The 14,463-nt window shown below is 43.0% G+C and overlaps 1 protein-coding gene across 5 annotated transcripts in view; it reads right to left on the bottom strand.

Moving 5' to 3' along the window:
- Positions 1–14,463, bottom strand: part of AFAP1L1 (actin filament associated protein 1 like 1) — a 69,979-nt gene continuing 55,516 nt past the window's right edge. For all 5 annotated transcript variants that reach the window (XM_078362588.1, XM_035288220.3, XM_035288203.3 and 2 more), the window contains 4 exons: positions 12,720–12,884; positions 8,957–9,135; positions 5,987–6,115; positions 1–2,003 (listed from right to left, as the gene is read on the bottom strand). In XM_078362588.1, the coding sequence (XP_078218714.1) occupies positions 1,980–2,003; positions 5,987–6,115; positions 8,957–9,135; positions 12,720–12,884 (497 nt within the window). In that variant the 3' untranslated portion in view covers positions 1–1,979. The remainder of the gene's footprint in view (positions 2,004–5,986; positions 6,116–8,956; positions 9,136–12,719; positions 12,885–14,463) is intronic.

Genomic DNA, 14,463 nt, shown 5'->3' with positions numbered 1-14,463 from the left:
TTGGAGTGTTGGGTGACATTCCAGGATCCACATTTAAAAAAAAAAACTGAAAATCCAGAGTACGTGAGCCCCTTTCACTGTGAAAACACAGGTGGAATTTGGATGAAAACTCTCAGTTATGTATTGGTTACCTTTTAGCGTTTGGTGGCTGTAATTATCATGTAAAAGTAATTTCTTCCTCAGTGGAAAGAACACAAGCTTGTGAGTCAACATTTCTCATATAGCTAATAATAAGAGCCACTTTTTTTTTTCAGTAGATGGGGTCTTGCTATTTGCTTAGGCTGGAGTGCAGTCGCGATGAACAGGGATGATCATAGTGCACTACAGTCTCAAACTCCTGGGCTCAAGTGGTCCCCCTGCCTCAGCCTCCTGAGTAGCTGGGACTACAGGTGTGTACCACGATGCCTGGCTAGTGAGAGCCACTACTGACTAAGCATTTCCTATTTCTCAAACACTCTGCAAGATGCCTACTATGTATTATCTTATTAAATCTTCCCAAAAATCTTGGGAGAAAAGTACAATTGTTAATCCCATTTCACAGATAAGGGAAACAAGAATCAAAGCAGTCAAGTGAGTTTCCCAAGGTCACCCAGCTGGTTATCAGAGGCAGGGCTGAATCCTAGCCCTATCTGGATCTGGGCTTATAACCCCTAAGTCCTATGCTCTGCCACTAGTCAGTGGGTGATCACTGGGTCAGGTTATTTTTCCTGCTGTGGTCTCCAGCTACTTCAGAGGATGATAAAGTTTGGGTGAGGCTAAAGTCTGTAAAACCTTAAATGGGTTAAATATGTAAACTCTATAGCAAAGTGTCCAAGGTTATTCTGAGATTTTCCTTCCTTCTTCTTGAGCTAAGCTCTGGCTTTTAAGAAGTGGTTATATCTTTTTTGGAAGGAAATGTGTTAAAGACAGACACGGAAAGTACCTAGAGTGTTGAGACAGTAGTGAGTAGCACAGTAAGGAGACTGCCCAGGACTTGATGTCCATACTCCCCTTATAAAAGTATCAAGTGTTTGTAAAAGGTTTAGCACCCATGTGAGAGAAATAAGCCATCATCCTCTTAATTTCTCTTGGTTTTACTTAATATATAGAAGGGCAGACTAATGGGCCTCTGAGTGCAAGATGAGGACTTCATTAGAATAAAGACATATTGCCTCTTGGATTTCTAAACCCATAGCTCCAAGAGCCTCAGCATCAGAAGTTAGGTAAGGGACCTGATTGACTGAAAGACCCTACCCTACAACATCCTGTGGACATTAGAGCTCTGTGTTCCTGTCACTGAGTATCACTGTGAGCTTACAATATGTCAGCTATTCCATTTTTCATTCCTTTTGTGTATTCAGAACTCTGATTTTAAAACACTCAAATCTGAAAGATTCCAGTAGCTGCACTCTGTCTAAAGTAAATGAGGAATGACTGTAGAATTTGCATGTCTTCTATAGATTTTGTTCACATGTATGCAGGCAGGAATAATGTTGATTGTTCAACCTCTTTGCCTTGCCCAGTGGTTGTCAGTAATGCCCAATATGAATCTAGTTGTCACAAGTGTGATCGGATGATCAGGTCTTGTCTCTTTCACTGCACCACCAATGCTTGAGTGCTGCCTCCCTTTGCCTTAAGGACTGGGAGTATGATGCTGTGAATGGATGGAAGGGGTTATTCACATGTGCTTTCATTTCTTCTTCAGAAGGGAAGGCAAAGACATCTACAAAACCTTTACGCTGTGCAGACATCTGTCTCCCTCCATCCTCATTTCCACCCTTTTAAAGTCATAAGGATGCTCTCAATTTCCCTCTTCCCTTCTACTTCTTCCCTCCCCATATCCCCTAAAATCATGCAGACAATAAAGCCTGGTCTTTTTGGTGCCCTGGAGAATGAGGGCTACTTCCTAGTCTTCTCTTGGTGTCTCCTTGTGAAAAAAGCATTTCTTCCTCAGGTGGACAAGCTGGTATTTCCTTTGGAATGAAATCCTTATCCTCTTCTTAGGTCTTCTTCATTTCCCATTCCTGAAGCACAGAAAGACAAGACAAATCAATTTGATGAATGGTCTAGTGTGAGATGGATAAAGACATTGCATGGCACCTAGTTAGATGAAGATCTCCGCTGTCCAGGTTGCATTGGGTTCTAGCCCCCTCTCTCTGTGGCCCTGAGTAAGTCACTTCTCCATGCTGGTCTTTCTTGTCCCTTCATCCATTCTCAACATAGTTGCCTGAATGGTCTTTAAAAAATGTAATTCATATTCAAAACCCTTTGCTCAAAACCTTCCATCATATCACAGCAAGATTCATTATGTTAGAACAAGTTCTGTGGTTCCTCAGTGGCCTGTAAGGCTTTAAATAAAAGGCTGGTAAATGATCGTCTGTGGGCGCAGTCTGGCCTATTGCCTGTTCTCATATCATCCATCAGCTAAGAATGATTTTCTTATTTCTAAATGTTTGAAAAAAAAAATCAAAAGAAGATGACTATCTCATGACACATGAAAATTAAATGAAATTCAAATTTTAGTGTCTGTAAATTAAGTTTTATTGAGACACAGCCCTTTTCCTCATCATTTACATATTGTTGATGGCTATTTTCATGCCACAATGGCAGAGTTGAGAGGTTGTGGAACAGATCACATGGTTCAGAAAGCCTAAAATATTTACTCTCTAGCCCTTTACAGAACAAGTTTGCTGACTTCTGGTCTAGATGATCTGGCCCCTCACTGTTTACTTCTCTGATCTCAACTCCTAATGCTCACCCTTTGTTTTCTTCACTGGAATCACCTAGATCTTCTTGGTGTTCCTCAAATATATCAAGCTTTTTCTCACTTCAGGGACTTGACACTTGCTCTTCTCTCTGCTGGGATCTTCCTTCCCTCAGCCCCATGCATGGGTCTCTACCTCACATCCATTCAGGTCTCTGCTTAAGTGTTACCTTCTCTAAAAGGTCTTTGCTGTCACTGAGCTTAAACCCCTTTGGAAGGTTCATCTTCTCTGGCATCACATTCTTTATTTAGGTATGGTACTTAAAGTCTTGTCTTCCCAACTCTATGTGACCAGGGACATTTTTGGGTTCCCTATTATGTAACCAGAAACTAGAATAAGACTGGCATATGGTAGGTCTTCAATAAATATTTGAATGACTGACTAACTGTTGGAAAGAATAAAGTCTCTTCCCTCTCAGGCTCTGAAAGTCAATTCCAACTTGAGGATGCAGCTCCAGCCTAGACATAGAGCCATGCTTTTTATTTTATTTGTTTTTTGAGACAGGGTGTCACTTAGTGTCATCTAGGCTGGAGTGCAGCAGTATGACTGCAGCCTCACCCCTCCCCTGGGCTCAAATGATCCTCCCACCTCAGCCTTCAGATCAGCTGGAACTACAAGCATGTGCCATCACACCCGGCTAATTTTTTTGTATTTTTGTAGACACAAGGTTTCACCATGTTGCCCAGGCTGATCTTGAATTCCTGGGCTCAAGCGATCCTCCCACCTTGGTCTCCCAAAGTGCTAGGATTACAGGTGTGAGACACTGTGCCTGGCCAAACCATTCATTTAAAAAGTCAGTGCTGGTGTGGTCCTAGACAAAATTTTGCCGATTCCCGAAGCAGTGTTGATATGAAGCTAATAAGCAGCTGCTTTTAAAATATATTCTAGTATGATATGCAATTTCAGGCCATACATGATCAGGTGCTGCCTGCCTCAATGGGGAATTCCATGCTCACACTCCCTCTCTGTGCTCCAGCTGCTCTGGCCTCCACCTGGCCATCAGGCACACTTGACAGCCTTTGGACCTGCTGTCTCTTGCTGGAAAGTTTCTGCTCTAGATCTTCTCATGATAGTCCTTCTTATCATTTGGGTCACTGCTAGGAGAGGCCCTTTCTGACCACTATGTATATTGCTCCAATCCTGCCCCTAGTCTCTGTCCCTTTCCATATATATACACATACATATTTTGTAGATGTATCACTGGAATTATCTTCTGGATATTCTGGAATTATCTTCTTATATTAGCAGGGTGCTTATGTATTATCTGTCTCCTTTCACTGGCTTAGAAGTTCCTTGAAAACCAGACCTTGTCTGTCTTGTTTACTGGTTTATCTACCACTTAAACTTCAGTCTATTCCACTATGAAATGGGGCTAAGAATGCTCACTTTACTTGGTTATTGCAAAGATGGATGAAGGAACATGTTCACAGTGTTTAGCAAAGTGCCAAGCATTTAGCAGATGTTAATATATGTTTCTTGAATGAATGGAGTTTTTCCACTACTTTAAACAGGATGTTCCCCTTTTTATTATTTTCCTAATTTTTAACTTTTATTGTTTGTTTTGATTTGATGTATTGTGAAATGATTATCACAGTCAACTTTAGTTAACACCTAGTTATCATTTGTGTGTGTGTGTGTGTGTGGTGAGAACATTTAAAAGCTACTTTTTAAAGCAGATTTCAAGTATACAATATGGTATTGTTAACTGTAGTCACAATACTGTATATTAAATCCCCAGAACTTAGTCATCTTAAAACTGAAACTTTGTATCCTTTGACCAACATCTCCCCAGTTTCCCCAGCCCTCAGCCTCTAGCAACCATCATTCCATTCTCCCCCTTTAATTTTAAATTAATAAAGATGAATTTTATATTTTCATATTTAAAAAAGAGATTGTTCCTGGAAAAGTCATCAGTTTCCACATTTCTTAGCTTAGGATTTCTTAGTTCAGGTCCTTCTATATCACACTATCTTTCCAGTGTCATCTCCTACCAATTTTTCAAATACTCTGTGCTGCTGCCAAACAGGTCTAGCAAAGGCTTCCTGAGCATCTCTGATGTGCTAGGCATTTGTTTTTTGGGTCCTGCTATGATTTGAATGTTTGTCTCTTCCAAAACTGATGTTGAAATGTAATCCCTAATGTGACAGTATTGAGAGGTGCAGCCTTTAAGAAGTGATTGGGTCATGATAGCTCTGTCTTCATGAATGGATTAATCCATTCATGAGTTAATGCATTAATGAGTTACCATGGGAGTGGGACTGGTGGTTTTATAAAAAGAGGGAGAGAGACTTGAGCTAACATGCTTGGTCCCCTCACCATGTGATGCCCTAGGTCACCTCCAGACTCTGAAAAGAGTCCCCACTAGCAAGATGGTCCTCACCAGATGTGGCCCATCAACCTGAGACTTCTCAGCCTCCCAAACTCTAAGAAACACATAGTTTTTTTTTTAATAAATTATCCATGTTAAGGTATTCTGTTATAAGCAGCAAAAAATGGACCAGGACAGGTTCACACTTTATCTGCAATTCTGAAATCCAGAAAGGTGTGAAACCAAAATATTTCTCTACTGTTTTGGTACAGACTTATTTGGTGGCAAAACCTGACCTGACCTGATATGAGGCTGTTTATAATCTTTATTCCCTCCATGTGCTATAACTATTCCTATGTCTTACTGTAGAATTACTAACATGTTTGCATACATGATACCACCTGTTGGGGTTTTCACCATATATTAGTGTAGGTACCATATTACCTTTATAAAATCCAAAAAGTTCTGAAACACAGCGGACCCCTAAGTCACACAGAAGGGATTGCGGACCAGCATTCTTGAGGGAGCCATGGACTTAGAATTGGAAGAGGTGGGTTTTCTTCCTTGCTTTTGCAATGATACCATGCATGGCCCTGGGCAATCCCATCATCCTCAATTTTCAGTTACCTCATCTATGAAATGGGGCCTGTCCTGTCTCAAAATGCATTGTAGGCTCAGAAACCAGACAATTGAGCTTGCTAGAAATATGTGTTAACAACGAGTGAATAGGTTCTGAATAAGATCTGAGGATTATTCCCTCTGAGGAAGGTTCATGAGTTTTATTGCCTAAATTTATTGGCAGTTCTCTTCCTTTCTCACTAATTGATTTTTTGGTTTTGGGTGAAGTTCCACAGAACTACCAGAATCTGAAGTTCCACAGAACTACCAGAAGCTACCAGATCTCTGATTTTGATGAACTCAACTATTGCTCTACCTTGGCTTTCTGTAGCACTCTTCCTTGGTTGGTGGCTACGATGGATGGGCTCCTCTTCCTCAGCTCAGAAACACAGTTGACAGGCAGAGATTGCTCTGGAACGTTGTTCTGGGGTTTATTTGCAGTTCCCTGTTGATGGCAAGAAATAATTAGATAGGTGAGATCTGGAGATGGCTGCCTACACCCAGCCTGCCTTCAAAAGCATGAGAACACTTTATTTTTGAGACAGTCTCTTTGTCAACCAGGCTGGAGCACAGTGGTGTGAGCTTGGCTCACTGCAACTTCTGCCTCCTGGGTTCAAACGATTCTTATACCTCAGCCTCCCAAGTAGCTGGGATTATAGGTGTGCACCACCATGCCTGGCTAATTTTTGTATTTTTAGTAGAGACAGGATTTCACCATGTTGGCCAGACTGGTCTCAAACTTCTGACCTCAGATGATCCAACCATCTTGGCATCCCAAAGTTCAGGGATTACAGGTGTGAGCCACGGTGCCTGGCTAATTTTTGTATTTTTAGTAGAGATAAAGTTTCACCAAGTTGTCTAGGCTGGTCTCAAACTCCTGGGCTCAAGCAATCCACCCACCTTGGCCTCCCAAAATGCTGGGATTACAGGTGTGAGCTAATGTGCCAAGTTGCATGAGGAACTTTAAAATAAAAGGCACCTGGCAAACATGACAGCATTAAACAAAGTGAGAGGAGAAGATACTTGAGGCCCTTCAGATAATGACAACTACAAGTACTGAACCTCACTATGTACCAAGCATTGTGTGAATTAGCTCCTTTAGCTTTTCAATAAGCCTATGAAGTAGGTACCATTATTAGTCATTCCATTTTATAGGTGAGGAAATGGGGAAGGTCAAATTGCTGTGCAAGGTCACATGGCTGGTGAGTGTGAGAACCAGGATTCCAATTCCATAGCCCTACTTTTTTTTGTGACACAGAGTCTTGCTTTCTTGCCAAGGCTGGAGTTCAGTGGTGTGATCTCGGCTCACTGAAACCTCCGCCTCCCAGGTTCAAGCGATTCTCATGCCTCAGCCACCTGAGTTGCTCGGACAGGCATGTGCCACCACACCCAGTTAATTTTTGTATTTTTAATAGAGATGGGGTTTCACCATGTTGGCCAGGCTGGTTTAGAACTGCTGGCCTCAAGTGATCCACCCGTCTTAGCCTCCCAAAGTGCTGGGATTACAGGCGTGAGTTACCATGCCTGGCCCCACAGCCTGACTCTTAACCTCTCTCCTGTATTCCTTCTCATTTTTGAAATTACCTTTACCCCCTACATTTTCCAGATAATTGCTTAGTGTTAGTACCTTACTGGATGTAATTTTTTTAAGGGTGACATCTTAACAGCTAAGCCTGCAAGGAATTTAGATAAGGCTTCTCTTTATCTCCAAAGAATGTCAAAAGGATTCAAAACAGGGAAAAGTGCTTTAGACCAACTAGGGAATATTAGGCCATGCTGGTGGGAGGAAGCAGCTGGGATGAATGAAGAAGTTCTAGCTCCTCCACCAGCCCTCTGACTCTGGGAAGTTGTTTATCCTTGGCTGTCATGTTTTTCATCTATACAATGAGGTTGGAAACACCCCATGGAAAGGAAGTATAGGGGTGTAAGACACAGCACTGGCTCAATAAGCTGTGGTGTGACCAGGAAGCATGACCTGGGACAACAATAATAATGACATATGGCCTCCCACAAGTCATACTTATCAGACAAGTTATTTCATCTCTTTGAGTCTCAATTTCCTCACCCAAAAGCAGGCAAAACGTTTATTCATTTGGCAAATATTTCTTGTACTCCTACTGTTTTTCTGTAAAGGGGCAAGGATTTAATGATCAAATGGATGTAGTTCAATTCTTAACAAAAATACAATCTAGTGGAGAAGACAGACACTGGACAAGCAAGGACACAAATATATATACACACATGCATACACACAAATTGTGGTTAAGTGCTATAAGGAAGAAGAATAGAGGGAACTGTTGGTAATTTAGACCAACTAGGGTCAGTTTTGCTCTCCCAGGGGACATCTGGCAATTTCTGGAGATATTTTGGTTGTCATTGGAGGTTGGGGTGCTACTGGCAACCAGTAAGTAGAAGCTAGAGATGCTGCTTAACATGCTACTTGATATCCTTAGGTGGGACCTTAACATCCCTAACATCCTGCTGATGCATAGAACAGTCCCTTATAAAAAGGAATTACTGGTCCAAAATGTCAGTATGCTGAGGTTGAGAAACCCTGATGTAGATGAGATCAGGGAAGTTCACTCTGAGAAAGTCCCATTGCAGGTGGGAGTATCTTCTCACAGAGTTGCTGGGAGCATTAGAGACAATGGATGCAGAGCCCTGAAGACACGGCCTGGTACCCTGGAGATCTTAGGAGAGGGTATGTGAAACCGTTGTATTTTTTGTAGAGACAGGGTTTTGCCATGTTGCCCTAGAGGGCTCTGGAGCAGGGCTCTGGAGTTAGACTTCCTGGGTTAGGAATCCTGTCTTTCACTTCATTGAGTGACCTTGAGCAGTCATTTGACGTCTCTGAACCTTAGTTTCCTTGTTTGTCAGTAACCCCTATAATACTACACCTCATAGGATTGCCATGAAGATTGTGTGAGATAATACAAGTTAAGATGCTTGTAGTAATGGATCACACATGTTTGTTATTCAACATATGGTGGCTACCATTATCAATAACCCCAAGGCCATTTCTAAGATCACCTTCAGGGTTAAAAAGTCAAATGGTAGTGCTGCTGAGGAGACAAGAACAGGACTGAAAACCAAGATAAATTGCTCCAAGAGTCCTCTTTCTAGCTGTGGTACCCATGGCATGCCCTTCGCCTCTTTGGACTTCATTTTCTTGTCTGTGTAAATAGGCATAACCCCTACCTCCAAAGAATGATCATGAAGGAGAGCTCTGTAGAGACCGAAGGGATATAGGAGCAGCTGCCCCTGGCATGGAAGGCCCTGGACTCACCACACTCTTGGGCTTGCTGCTCATGGAGAGCCCCAGGGCCGGCCCCCCGGCCAGGGACTGCTGCAAGCGCTCCTTCACAGCCACCAGCTTCAGCTCCAGGTCAATCCGGCGCTCCTCCTTTGCCCGACACTCAGCTTCCAGGGTGGCCACGGCTTCTTCCAGAGCCTTTAATTTTGCTCCTGAATCAAGAGACGTTGAAAAGGAACAGCTGAACCTAACCTGAAGTGTCAGGGAATCTGGCAGGGCCTCAGGCCTTTGTCTGCCCCTCCTGGAGGGCCTTTCCAGCCCCCAGTCTTGGTAAAGAGATGGACTCTGGGCTTGGGGTTCCAACTCCATGCTGGGTGGTGTGGTCTTTATATGTTTGGTACCCATTTCACCATATCCTGGAAATAGCACTCTGATTTTTCACTGGGAAACCACCTTCCCCCTCTCATTCTCTCTCTCTCTTTTTTTTTTTTTAGATGGATTTTTCACTCTGTCACCCAGACTGGAGTACAGTGGTGTGATCTCGACTCACTGCAACCTCCACCTCCTGGGTTCAAGTGATCCTCCTGCCTCAGCCTCCCAAGTAGCTGGGAGTACAGGTGCACACCAGCATGCCCAGCTAATTTTTGTATTTTTAATAGAGATGGAGTTTTGCCATGTTGGCCAGGCTAGTCTCAAACTGCTGACTGCAAGTAATCCGCCAGCCTTGGGCTCCCAAAGTGCTGGGATTATAGGTGTGAGCCACCACACTTCCCCCCACCCCCCACCATCATTCTCTATAGTTTGGGTGGGCCTGACTCTACTTCTGGTTCAAGGGTCTGGCACATAACTTAGGTCTGCCCCATAATCACAACTCATCTTCTGGTGACAGTGACTGGATTAGGGATGAAAGTGGGACCAATCAGAGTGAATCCAGAGGCTTTTGTGGAAGAGAAGCTCTCTTTGCTTGGGTTGGCTGGGAGGGCTGGGTAAGGGCTAGCACTGTGCAACCATTGTGCAGTCACAAGGGGAGAAGCATAAGTGTAAGAAATAAGCTTCCTGGTGACATCATTTAAGTCCCTGGACCCCACTACACCGGATCTCTCTGTTTTCCAATTACATCTTTCTTCTTTTCATTTCTCTGCCAGTTTAGCTTTGGTTTATGTTACTTGTAAACAAGAGTCATAACACAGTACTTTACAGACACCAGAGTTTCCCGTAGGCTTTTGCTGCTTATTTATTTTTATTTTTAAATTTTTTTAAAAAATTTTGTTCTTTCTTAAAAAAAAAAAATAGACACAAGGTCTCATTGTGTTGCTCAGGCTGGTGTCGAACTCCTGCACTCAAACAGTCCTGCCTCAGCCTTCCAAAGTGCTAGGATTACAAGTGTAAGCCATGGCACCCAGCCTGCTTATTCAATTTAATCCAACAAACCTATATTAGTACCTTTCTCATGCTAAGTGCTGTGTTGGGTCTTAACAGGTTTAAAAATCAGTTCTATTCTTTGCCCTGAGGGAGGCTGCACTGGAGGGTTTTCCAGTAATGTTGAATTCTTTTTTTTTTTTTTTTATAGTCCAGAGGTCTTTTTTTTTTTAACACCTATTATGCCGTGAATTCATAGGGAATAGGTTTCAGCAGCTCAGGCTCCCTCCCATTGGTTCTCACAAAGTGTGCTTCTCTTGGTGAGCAGGCTGGCACTTCAGTTGAACCCAGGTACCTTTCTCTTTGGCTTCTTTCTTTTTCTGATCATTTTCCTTCACACGTTTCAGGAAGTTATCTCGGCTCTTAGAGTGCTTATGTGCTCACTATGCACATTAATTCTCTTGGCAAGAATCTTGCCCTTGTTTGTTTACAACAATGCCAACAGTATGCTGGGCAACACTGTAGACTCTTCCAGCTTTGCCATGGTAACACGTGAGGGGCATTCCTTTTTGAACAGCACCTATTCCCTTGATGTCTACAATATCACCTTTCTTAAAGATTTGTATATAATAACATGGCCAAAGGAACAACTTCATGTTTTCTAAAAGGTCTAGAGAACACATATTGAGTGCCTCTCCTCTTTCCCTTGTTGTTCATCATTTTGGTGAATTACTGGAAGATGGTGGTTCCCGAATTCCTTATATTCATCATGCACCATGTATTTAATGCATGCTTACCATGTATCAGGCATTGTCCTTGGCTCTAGTTATATCAGTGAACAAAGCAGGCAAAAATCCTTGCCCTTATGGAGTTTATCTCTCTCTCTCTCTCTCTCTCACTCTGTGTGTGTGTGTGTGTGTGAAACAATAAATAATAAATGTAATAAATAATCTGATAGGTTACAAAGTGATAGAGCCACAGGGGAAAAAAATTGAGCAGGACAAGGGTAGTCAACTTGCTCCAAATCCTGGTTCTGACTCTTAGAAGATTCTTCTTTATATGGAAGCCAGACTGCCTTCCTCCTGTTGATTCTGGTTTTGGCTATACAGAACAAATCTTTTAAACCAGAAGTTCTCAATCTGAGGCTCATGGAGTCTTAGGCAATCTACAGGTAGGCTCCATAGGCAGCCACACAAGCGCCTGAACTTTTTTGCAGCTTTGTGAACTGTGGTGTTTCTTCTTAACCAGATTCTCATAGGGCTACATGTTTGTGGACATGTTCTACAGAAATAGGACTTCTGCTCCCTCCAGCATGTGGAGAAACTTTAGGCTTAAAGTATGTGTCACACTGTAGCTAGAGAGAATGCAAAGGAAACACAGGAGACAATAGGGTGTGGAGAAGCCCAGAGCAGACAGGGGCTGCTGAGGTCCCTGGGTTTCAGAAGAGGATCCTGGGAAAGTGTCATGTCCATCATTCCCTACATCAGGACCAATGTCTCACACATATCTGTGAATGAATGAAGGTGGGGTTCAGAATGACATTTCTTATTTCCTTGATTCTAAGACACACTTTTGTGCTTCCTATTTCTTTTTTTAGAGATGGAGTCTTGCTCTGTTGACCTCTGGTGCATTGGTGCCACCTAGGCTCACTGCAACCTCCACCTCCTGAGTTCAAGTAATTTTTCTGCCTCAGTCTCCCATGTAGCTGGGACTACAGCGCACTACCATGCCCGGCTAATTTTTGTATTTTTAGTAGAGATGGGGTTTTACCATGTTGGCCAGGGTGGTCTTGATTTCTTGACCTTGTGATTCACCTGCCTTGGCCTCCCAAAGTGCTGGGATTACAGGTGCGAGCCATGGTACCTGGCCTTTTTTTTTGAGATGGAGTCTAGCTCTGTATCCCAGCTGGAGTGTAGTGGTGTGATTTCGGCTCGCTGCAAACTCCGCCTCCCGGGTTCAAGTGGTTCTCTTGCTTCAGCCTTCTGAGTAGCTGGGATTACAGGTGCCTGCCACCACGTATTTTTAGTAGAGACAGGGTTTCACTGTGTTGGCCAAGCTGGTCTCAAACTCCTGACCTCGTGATCCACCCGCCTTGGCCTTCCAAAGTGCTGGGATTACAAGCGTGAAACACTGCGTCCGGCCTGTGCTTCACATTTCTAAAATCAGTTTACTTCTTACCACATTAAGTGCACTCATTATTATGATGCTTTTTCATCTTTCCAAAACAGTTATTAAATTAATGGCACTTCCTTTATTTAGGAGGAATGATGATGATGATGATGATGATAAGAAAGAGGAGGAAGAGAAGAAGGAGGAGTAGAGAAACCCACTTCTCTTGGGTAGAAAACCAGGTGACCTGTGCAAGAGACCTCCCTTTACTGTGCCCAAGGATGAGCTGGCCACCCATCGGTGCTCAGGACCACACCCACAGAGGTACCTGGGCTGCTCCGAATGGCCTCCTTCAGTTCCCTCTTCTCCTGTCTCAGTGCCATCAGCTCTGTCCGAATCGTCTCTTTCTCTTTCTCCAGCTTCTCTTTTTCTACCAAATACCTCCGGGCATCCTCCTCTGCTCGGTTCTTGCCATACTTGTATTGATTGGCACCTGCAGAGATGTAGGGAAGGGAAAGGCCCTCAGTTCTGACCTCTGGCAAAAGTACTTGGGTGGTGTCAGCTTCTCAGCCCCAACTGCTTCATCAATAAAATGGAAATATTTAGATCTAGTCCCTTAGATATATTTAGTGTGAATCCTCTAAGGAAAGAAGAAGCAAAAGGGAGGCTGTAGAGCATAGGGAGTAGGATCAAGGGCCTTGGAACCAGACAGTCTGAGATGTGGGCATTTTTGCCCTTCCAGGTTGTGTGACATTAGGCAAAAGTGACTGGTAGTGTTTTTCTGTGTGTTTCCCCCTTGACCTTAGTTTGCTTATTTGTGTATAAGGATATGGATACAATTTACCTCATAGAGTTGTGGTAAGGATTAAATGCGATGATTAATGAAAAGCACTTAGTGTAGTACCTGGCAAATGATAAGTACTTAGTAAGGGTTAGATAATAATGATAATATTATTAAAAAACAAATTTGTGATGCATAACACAGTTGGATTGGGTTTTAAAAGAGCATGTTTTATAGTCAGTTTTCAGATATCTATAAGACGAGATTGTTCTGTATAACTCAGATCTCCAGAGATTTATACTTTGGTCTACAGTCAGGCATTGTCCATTGTATTGCTGGGGAAAGGGTTGGGGGAGGGAGGGACCTGGCAGTCTACTGAAGGTTCAACACTATGGTGGACAATAAAAACAAATAATTATGGCAAAACTGTATTATTTGCTATACACTACGCACTATATGCTAGCCATTTACTTGCATTCCCATTTAGTCATCACAAAACTTATTTTATTTATTTATTTTTTTGAGATGGAATCTCGCTCTGACCAGGCTGGAGTGCAGTGGTATGACCTTGGCTTACTGCAACCTCTGCCTCCAGGGTTCAAGCAATTCTCCTGCCTCAGCCTCCCGAGTAGAGTATCTGGGACTACAGGTGTGCACCACCATGCCCAGCTAATTTTTGTATTTTTAGTAGAGATGGGGTTTCGCATGTTGGCCAAGTTGGTCTTGAACTCCTGACCTCAAGTGATCTGCCTACGTCAGCCTCCCAAAGTGTTGGGATTACAGGTATGAGCCACTGCACCCAGCCCACAAAACTTATTATAATTAGTTCTTTTTTATTGTTGAGGAAATTGAGGCACACAGAGGTTAGGTCTCACTGCTAATGGTGGCAGAGCTGAGGTTAAACCCATGTCTCCACGTCTCTCTGACTCCACAGTCCATGCTGTGCAATACTGTTCTAGCTGGGCCAAGGCCATAGTGCAACCTCTTAGGGAAAGTTTTACTTTTTTTTTTTTTTTTTTTTTTTGTGCCATACAGAGCCACACACAGCTCTATGTAAGTTGGTGCAGAATGATTCCTTCAGTTTGTGGATAACTGGGGGTCTTGTCTACCCAGGTGTACTGGGGTTGCAGTGGTCACCCAGTGACCTATGCAGAAATCAGTTCCTGACACAACTACCTTGCAGTTCAAGCCTGATCATAAATACAGCATGGAGGACCTTCTGACTTCCATTGTTACTGATGAGAAGTCAGCTGTTAATGTTACTGGGGTTCTTTTATACATGACTTGATTT

This window comes from Callithrix jacchus, chromosome 2, assembly GCF_049354715.1.
Source record: "Callithrix jacchus isolate 240 chromosome 2, calJac240_pri, whole genome shotgun sequence".
Classification (NCBI taxonomy): Eukaryota; Metazoa; Chordata; class Mammalia; order Primates; family Cebidae; genus Callithrix; species Callithrix jacchus.
The sequence above is the reverse complement of the archived record's forward strand: the minus strand, read 5'-3'. Positions and strand labels throughout refer to the sequence as shown.